The following is a 10,023-nucleotide window of genomic DNA, read 5'->3' as shown; positions in this document are numbered from 1 at the left end:
GTGTGTGACAATCATTGGTACTTTAACTTTTAAACAAGATATAAGAAATAAAAAAACAATCACTTTCTGAACAATGTCTGCTCTCGTTGCTAACGTTAACATGCTAACAGTTAACATGCGTTCACAATATTGCCAACACTTGGTTAATATTCATGTCACGACATGTAAATGTAGTATTGTTGGCACTTTGGATGTTTTTTTTTAGAGGGGAATACTGTATTCCTATTAGCTGCATTGTAAGCCACCTCTTATTTGCCATATTTTACGAGTTAGAATGCATAAAAAAATAAAAACGTATGTGTTCTTGTTTTACATAAGGATTTATTTGCAATGATAGGCAGAATTTCATAGAAATTCCAAAGAAATAACTCATTTGATTCTGAGGTATAAACCCACCAAAATAGGTAAAAAAACCCTCAAATGCTAACGTTGACATGCTAAAAGTTAACAAGCGTTAACAATATGGCTAATCCTTGTTAATATTAAGGTCACGACATGTAAATGTTGTATTGTTGGCACTTTTTGGATGTGTTTTTAGAGAGGAATACTGTACTTCTCTTAGCTGCATTGTAAGCCACCTCTTACTTGCCTTATTTAATGAGTTAGAATGCATAAAAAAATAAAAACGTGTTTTTGTCTTACATAAGGATTGTGAATGATTGGCAAAATTTCAAAATATAACTCAATATTTGATTTATAGGTGTATAACTACCAAATTAGATAAAAAAAAGTCATACATTAATTTGTTTGTATTTTTTCAATATTTAAATTGCTAGATCAATTTCAGATCCAACTGTGTATTGTTTTATTTGTTTTATGCCTTTTTGTTCAATAAAATGTAGTCTTTTAGATTGCAAAACACAATATATGCAATATTTTCCCCCCAAAATATGTCAAAGCAGAATATTTGCTGCAAAGTAATTGGAACCTTGAATATGTCAATAATTCATAACAACATTGATTATCAGTCTTTTATTTTTATTTTTAATTTTTTTTATAGCAATGACAGTTTTAAAAAACACAAAGTTTTCTAGGGACCCAAAAGGCCCCCACTCATAAAAGTGTTAAAAAAAAAGTCATACATTATTGTATTTGTTTCTTTTCCAACTTCAGTTCCAACTGTTGATTTTATGTTTTCTATAATTTTTAAAAATGTTTTTATTTTCATTTTATTTGTTTGTTTTATGCCATCCATCCATGCCATTTTTCAAATAAAACGTCCTTTTTTATATGGCAAACACCCAACATATGCAATATTTTTCCCAAAACGTATTTCAGTGTAATATTTGATATGAAGTAATTGGAACCTTAAATAGGTCAATAATTCATAACAACATTGATTTTGATGCATTATTATTTTTTGAGCAATAACTTAGTTTTTTAATGTTCCTGGAAAAAACATACATTTATTTATTTATTTTTACTTTAACCGACACTTAAGATCTTTCTGTCGATTACAAGTTTTTTTTTTTTGCTTTATGCACTTTTACAATGTTTTGCCCAAAAATTATTTCCTGTGTTATATTTGATATGAAGTAATCAGAGCCTAAAATATGTCGATAATTTATAACATTGACTTTCAGTCCTTATTATTTTTAGAGCAATGACAGTTTAAAAAAAAACACTAACGTTCTTAGGAACATTTTTCACATTTTTGTAATGTTTGTTAGTTTTATGCCTTTTTTTTCAAATCAATTATTTTTTTTTTATATGGCAATCACACAACGCATGCAATATATTTTTTTTAAATAGTTCAAAGTGGACAATTTGATGTGAAGTAATTGGAGCCTTAAATATGTCAATATTTCATAACATTGATTTTGATTCATTATTATTTTTGAGCAATGAGAGTTTTAAAGAAAAAACAGCCTGCATGGCATTTTTGTGTTCTTAGTCTACATTGCAACTTTTTGTGTTTTTGTATGTTTTAATGGCGTTACTTTAATGTCGCTACAAGTTAGAGGATGCACGAGGCTTGCAGCGTGTGGACATGCCTTTTTTGGGCTTGCTTTCCCAGGAAGGCTTTTATTTTTTACGCCATCGTGGTCCTTTCCTGGGGAAATCCGAGACCAAACGGAGAGAGGCTGCCACTGCCAGGGAGGGAGCGCAGGACAGGAAAGCAAGCCCTGGGAAGGAGGAAGGGCGGTGGGGGTCGGGGGAGGTGGTGATGTCAGGTACCTAAAGGGTCAAAAAGTTGATGCGGCGGTTACAGATATCACAAAAGTGCATCATTCTCTTTAGTTATTGGTGGCATGCATGAATGTCACCTACATCATCATCATAATAATAATAATAATTATTATTATAATATTAAATCTAATAATAATGCATGAATGTCCCCTACATCTTAATAATAATAATTATAATGCATGTCTCCTACATTATAATGATGATCATAATAATAATAATAATAATAATGCATGAAATTGAAATGTATGTCCCCTTCATCATAATAATAATAATTATATCAATAATAATGCATAAATGTCCCCTGCGTAATTATGATAATAATAATAATGCATGAATGTCTCCTACATAATAATAATAATAACAATGCATTCATGTCCCCTACATAATGATAATATTATGATAATAATAATGCATGAAGGTCCCCTACATCATCATAATAATAATAATAATATTATTATTATGTAGGAGCAAGTCATGCATAATTATTCTTATCATTATCATTATGTAAGGGACATTCATGAATTATTATTATTATGATGAGGATGTAGGGGACATTCACGCATTATTAATATTATTATTATTATTATTATATTATATTATTATTATTATGAATAAAAATAATAATAATAATGCATTAATGTCCATTACATCATCATCATTATTATTCATAATAATGCATTAATGTCTCCTACATAATGCTAATATTATGATAATAATAATGCATGAAGGTCCCCTACATAATAATAAAAATAATAATAATATTATTATTATTATTATTATGTAGGAGCGAGTCATGTATAATTATTCTTATCATTATCATTATGTAAGGGACATTCATGAATTATTATTATTATGATGATGATGTAGGGCAGTGGTCCCCAACCACCGGGCCGGGCCGCAGGAGAATTTTTTATTAAAAAAAAACAAAAAACAAAAAAAACTTATTTTTTTTTATTTTTATTAAATCAACATTAAAAAAAACACAATATGCACTTACAATTAGTGCACCAACCACAAAAACCTCCCTTTTTCATGACAAAAACGTCCCTTTTTCATGACAAAGAAGAAAATAAACTAAAAAACAAAACATCATCATCATCATCATCATAATAATTCACAAATTATTATGATGATGATGATGATGATGATGATGATGATGATGATGATGTAATGGACATTCATGCATTATTATTATTATTATTATTAATAATAATAATAATAATAATAATGCATGAATGTCCATTACATCATCATCATCATCATCATCATCATCATCATAATAATAATTCACAAATGTACCCTACATAATAATAATACATGAATGTCCCCTAAATAATAATAATGATAATAATGCATGAATGTCCCCTACATAATAATAATAACTATAATAATAATAAATGCGCATGACTGTCTCCTACATTATCATCATAATAATAGTAATAATTCACAAATGTCCCCTGTATAATAATAATAATAATGCACGAATGTCTTTCTACATAATAATAATAATAATAATGATAATAATAATAAAAATGCATGAATGTCCCCTGCTGCCCGGTCACAGTAAAAGTGGCACAATATTAATATTCATAATAATAATAATAATAATAATAATAATAATGCATGAATGTCCCCTATTGTCCGGTCACAAGAAACATTGGAGTTGACATCTTGTATTTCAGAAGCTATCCGGTGTCTCCACAGGCCAACAATATCCACCCACTCCATTTCCTTCTGGCTCCTTGGCGGCAGGTCAGAGGTCGCAATGAAAGCCCAGCTCACGTGTGCGTTATCCCCGCAGGTCTGCACCCGGACCAGCTGAGAGACCAGATCACCCAACTTTGGAGCCAGTTGGACCTGAAGACGGTGAGAGTCAAGTATTGACACAAGCTGCTTTGATGTATGGCACGCATCAGGATTCCACCCATATTTGACATGTTCGCCGATATCCGTATCAACCTTTTTTAATCGGTATCGCCCTTTTTTCAACGACATAGCTCCCTTTTTATCTGTATCACCTTTTTTTCATCGGTATCAACCTTTTTTTTATTCGTATCGCCCTTTTTCATGGGTATTTACTTTTTTAAAGGTATTGCTCCTTTTTCAATCCGTATCACCCTTTTTTCATCGGTATTCACCTTTTTTATCCAAATCGCCCTTTTTTCATTGGTATTGCCTTTTTTTCCATTGTTAGCCCCACTTTTTTAAATCCGTATCAGCCTTTTTTCATCGATATCTGCCTTTTAAAAAAAATCTGTATCTGCCTTCTTAAACGGTATCCCCTTTTTTCATCGATGTCTGACTTTTTTAAACATTATCAGCCTTCTTTATTGGTATCAAACCTTTTTTCATTGGTATCAGCCTTCTTTCATCGGTATCGGCATTTTTTCCATCTGTGTGTGTGTATGTTTGTGTGTTGTATTTCTACCCTTTTGGAGACATCAACATGAAAAAGAATGAGGAGGTGTGAACAAGTTTGGACATAAATCATGGTCCCAATAAGGAAAACAATTGCATCTAATACAGAATGTCTCATTTGCACCCCTGGTGGTGACATCTATCAAAATGAGGGTGCTCCCAAAAAGGAGCGATTTTTCAAATTGACTGCGAGTCGGTTTTAAAGGGGCTCCCCTCCTGGTCAACATATGAAATAACAAGTGTGTGTTAAAACTGAAGTGCGCCCCCTTAGGCCAAAATTAATTAAAATAAATAAATAAATACGTATGTAGAGGTACTGTAATATCTTGAAGTAAATAACGAAGATTAAAAAACAATTACCAACAAAAAAAAACTAAAAAAAAAAATTAACTTAAAGCAGTTTTTTTCTCACAATGTGTCGACTTTTTTCCTATAAAAATTAGGAACAAATTCTCATATTCTTTCTGTTTCGGTAATATTGCAATATTTTCTTGTAAAATGATTACTTTATGTACAATTATTACTTTTTTATGTAAAATGATTACGTTTTAATGCAAATGGTGACGTTTGTCATATAAAGTTCTGACTTTTATCACAACATTGCCAATGTTTTTGTTGTTCTTGTAAAACAGTGAAATTTTTTGAGTAAAAAAAACATTTTTTTAAAATTAATTCAAATTTTTTGTCATAATTTTGCCGAGTAAAATTCCGATTATCTTTATAATATTGCTAACATTTTGTAGTTTTCGTAGAAAATTGTGACTTTTGTCAATTATAATTCCGACTCTTTTCATAAAATTGCCATAATGTTGAGCTTTTCCTGTAAAATTGCGACTGTTGAGTAAAATTCCAACTTTTTTCATAATATTCCACAAATGTTTTTTTTTTTTTGTACAATTTTGACTTCCGTTAAGTAAAATGCTGACTTTTATTACAATACCGCAAAAATTCTACGTTTTTCCAGTGAAATTGTGACCTTTTTCTTGTGAAATTCCAACTCATTTTTCACAACACGCTTTTTTTTTATATGGGCATGGTATGTACGTATTATTATTGTTGTGAATACAAATCTTTATATACCTTTAAAGGGTGATCCTAAAGAGGTAAGCATTTTTCGGAGGTCTCAAGAAGGTAACAAAAAAATAAAATAAAAACGTATGTAGAGATACTGTAATATCTTGAAGTAAATAACGAAGATCAAAAACCAATTACCAACAAAAAAAAAACTACAAAAAAATGAACTAAAAGCAGTTTTTTTCTCACAATGTGTTGACTTTTTTCCTATAAAAATTAGGAACAAATTCTCATATTCTTTCTGTTTCGGTAATATTGCAATATTTTCTCGTAAAATGATTACTTTATGTAAAATGATTACTTTTTTATGTAAAATTATTACGTTTTAATGCATATGGTGACGTTTGTCATACAAAGTTCTGACTTTTATCACAACATTGCCAATGTTTTTGTTGTTCTTGTAAAACAGTGAAATTTTTTGAGTAAAAAAAACATTTCTTTTAAATTAATTTAAATTTTTTGTCATAATTTTGCCGAGTAAAATTCCGATTATCTTTATAATATTGCCAACATTTTGAAGTTTTCGTATAAAATTGTGACTTTTGTCAAGTATAATTCCGACTCTTTTCATAAAATTGCCATAATGTTGAGCTTTTCCTGTAAAATTGCGACTGTTATTGAGTAAAATTCCAACTTTTTTCATAATATTCCACAAATGTTTTTTTTTTTTTTGTACAATTTTGACTTGCGCTAAGTAAACTGCTGACTTTTATTACAATACCGCAAAAATTCTAAGTTTTTCCTGTGAAATTGTGACCTTTTTCTTGTGAAATTCCAACTAATTTTTCACAACACTTTTTTTTATATGGGCATAGTATGTACATATTATTAATGTAGTAAATACAAATCTTTATATACCTTTAAAGGGTGATCCTAAAGAGGTAAGCATTTTTCGGAGGTCTCAAGAAGGTAACAAATGCAAAAGTGTGTGTGTGTGTGTGTGTGTGTGTGTGTGTGTGTGTGTGTGTGTGTGTGTGTGTGTGTGTGTGTGTGTGTGTGTGTGTTAATGAGGAAAGCAGAGTGGCCGTCGGTAGGAAGGAAGGAATTTGCACCGAATGAACTTGAGATGTGTGTGAGGAGGATATTGAGTGTATGACATCTGCTGGGCAAATTAGTAGGCGGCAGCTAGACATTCTCACACAGATATTATTTTCTCCTGAAGGAACTTTCTAAAGCCAAAGTTTACATTCTTAAGTCGGGACCCCATATGCATGTCTGACGTGTAGTGGTGTGTGTGTGTATGTGTGTGTGTTTGAGGTGACACACACACGTCCCACACAAGGAATTGTTAGAAAGTCAGAATTTGTTTGATTTTAGAATCATTTTATGCCCAGGAAATGATGTGAATTGTGTTTTATCTGTTCCGGGGTCAAACTGTAACCCTCATGGTAGGACTGGGCGATATGGCCTTTTTTTAATATCTCAATATTTTTAGGCCACGATACACGATATATATCTGGGTATTTTGCCTTAGCCCTTGAATGAACACTTGATACCGTCAAACTTGGACTTGGACGTGGGTTGTTTTCCCGAGGTGCAAAGCGAGTGGAGTGGAAACGGCGTGAAGTTAAAGACATTTTTTTATTTTAACACTAACTAAAAACAGGAACAAACAAAAGGCGCGCAAAATGGCGGTACAAAAACTGACTAAGGAAACAATAGACTAGCACAAAGGCATTTAACTATAAACTATAAACAAAATCTTACTTGACATGGAAACGTGAACGAGACATGGATCATAGTAAGGTGCGTAACAGGTGGTAAACGTGAGAAAGAGGTGATGTTGCCAGAATGAACAACAGAAACAGACAGGCTTAAATAATACTGTGGTGATTAGTGAAAACAGGTGTGAGACATGAGGACAGGGGCGTGACATGAGGACAAGGTGAACTCCAATGAGTTGGCATGGTAATAGAACAAACAAGGAAGTGCAGGAACAGGAATTGATTGTCCAAAAAATAAAACCAAACATGACAAAACAAAACATGATCCCATAGACGACACATATGTATATAATCACAGCAGTATGATGATTCTATGTGTCTACATTCAAACATTCTTCTTCATACTGCAATAATATATGCTACTTTTAAGCTTTCATGCAGAGAATGAAACCACAACAAAGTAAATTGACCAAAACTGTATTTATTAAACAGTTATTAAGCAGCGGTACAAACATTCATGTCCTTTCCAATACAGACAGTGCAAGATTGTCGGAGACATTTTAAAACGAGCTATTAGTGCACTTTTGTGCATGATGTCACTAAGATGACATATCAAAACAACACTAAATTAAAGTGCACTTTTTGTACAGAACGCCACTACAATAGTTTAAAACCTGGGTGCCCACACTTTTTCTGCAGGCGAGCTACTTTTCAATTGACCAAATCGAGGAGATCTACCTCATTCATATTTATAATTTATATGTATTTATTTATGAAAGAGACATTTTTGTTAACAAGTTAATGGTGTTTAATTGTAATACAAGCATGTTTAACACATTTAGATTCCTTTCTTTCATAAAGACAAGAATATAAGTTGGTGTATTACCTGATTCTGATGACTCGCATTGATTGGAATAAGACAGTGGTGCTGATAACGTCCGCATTTTCAAATGGAGAAAATGTCCTCCTGTCCGTCCAATACCACATGAAAGTGGTTGGTTTTGGCATCTCATTTGTCCAACTTGCATACTCGTTTTTAAACACTTTGTTATGAGAGTAGCATATGTGTGTGTGTCCCTTTAAAGGGGAACATTATCACAATTTCAAAAGGGTTAAAAACAATAAAAATCAGTTCCCAGTGGCTTGTTTTATTTTTCGAATTTTTTTTCAAAATTTTACATCTCCCGGAATATCCCTAAAAAAAGCCTTAAAGTGCTTGATTTTCGCTATTTGCGATGCGACTGTCCATTTCCCTGTGACGTCATACAGGGCTGCCAATACAAACAAACAATGGCGGATACCACAGCAAGATATAGCGACATTAGCTCGGATTCAGACTCTGATTTCAGCGGCTTAAGCGATTCAACAGATTACGCATGCATTGAAACAGATGGTCGGAGTATGGAGGCAGATAGCGAAAACTAAATTGAAGAAGAAACTGAAGCTATTGAGCGAATAGCTATTGACGCTATTCGGCCATAGCATGGGTGTACCAAATGAAGTGGCCCATAGCATGGCTGCCTTATTAGCATCGCCGGTAAAATGTGCGGACCAAACGATCAGGACTTTCGCATCTTGTGACACTGGAGCAACTTAAATCCGTTGATTGCTAAGTGTTTGTTTCGCATTAAATGTGGGTATCTAGTTTCAAATGTACATACAGCTAGCCTAAATAGCATGTTAACATTGATTAGTGTAGCATGTTAGCAGTCACGCCGCGAGCAAATATGTCTGATTAGCACATAAGTCAACAACATCAGCAAAACTCACCTTTGTGATTTCGTTGACTTTATCGTTGAAAATGCATCTGTAGGTTATCCATACATCTCTGTGCCATGTCTGTCGTAGCATCGCCGGTCAAATGTGAAGACACTCCGGCACAATCAATGGGGGTCTGGCGGCAGATGTCTTGCCAGTGGTGCAACTTGAATCCCTCCCTGTTAGTGTTGTTACACCCTCCGAACACACAACGACGAGGCATGATGTTTCCAAGGTTCCAAAAAATAGTCGAAAAAAACGAAAGTAACAGAGCTGAGACCCGGTGTTTGTAATGTGAAAATGAATATGGCGGGTGTGTTACCTCTGTGACGTCACGTTCTGACGTCATCGCTACAAGATCGATTAACAGAAAGGCGTTTAATTCGCCAAAATTCTCCAATTTAGAGTTCGGAAATCGGTTAAAAAAATACATGGTCTTTTTTCTGCAACATCAAGGTATATATTGAGGCTTACATAGGTTTGGTGATAATGTTCCCCTTTAATGTGTGCCAGCAGGTGAGTGAAGTCAGTGAGTGTGTGGGCGAGAGAGGAGAGGGAGCGGTCGCTGAGGGCGGGGGAGTGGCTAGTGTTTTTGTGTGGGATTTTGACTGTGTGCAAGACGTAAATAAAACGCCACGATTTGCAACTAATCGCTGGACTCGTCATTTTGCCCTGGAGTCCGGAATTCTGAAGACCAACTGCCGGTTAAAGTGAAGGGTGTTGCCCCGAGAATCCATCGGCCCTGGAGAAGTGTTTCCTCTGCACTCCTTGACTGCGGTCTAGGCGCCGGAAGCAGGAAAGGTGCAACAACTTTATAAGAAATCCATTGGCATCAAACTTCGTAGCTTACTAGCTTGTGTACGCTAGCTTTCTGAGACTCTTATTTTGTTAGCACAGGCAGGAAGAAGCAGGTCTTTTA

General features: G+C 33.6%; 1 protein-coding gene across 1 annotated transcript in view; it reads left to right on the top strand.

The window, feature by feature from the left end:
• The window catches only part of exd3 (exonuclease 3'-5' domain containing 3), a 172,294-nt gene that overhangs the window by 4,663 nt on the left and 157,608 nt on the right, over positions 1 to 10,023 (top strand). Inside the window, exon 3 of the mRNA XM_061907925.1 lies at positions 3,992 to 4,056. Coding sequence (XP_061763909.1) covers positions 3,992 to 4,056 — 65 coding nt within the window. The remainder of the gene's footprint in view (positions 1 to 3,991; positions 4,057 to 10,023) is intronic.

This window comes from Nerophis ophidion, linkage group LG08 (assembly GCF_033978795.1).
Source record: "Nerophis ophidion isolate RoL-2023_Sa linkage group LG08, RoL_Noph_v1.0, whole genome shotgun sequence".
NCBI lineage: Eukaryota > Metazoa > Chordata > Actinopteri > Syngnathiformes > Syngnathidae > Nerophis > Nerophis ophidion.
Note: the sequence above shows the minus strand (reverse complement) of the source record. Positions and strands in the feature narration are given on the sequence as shown.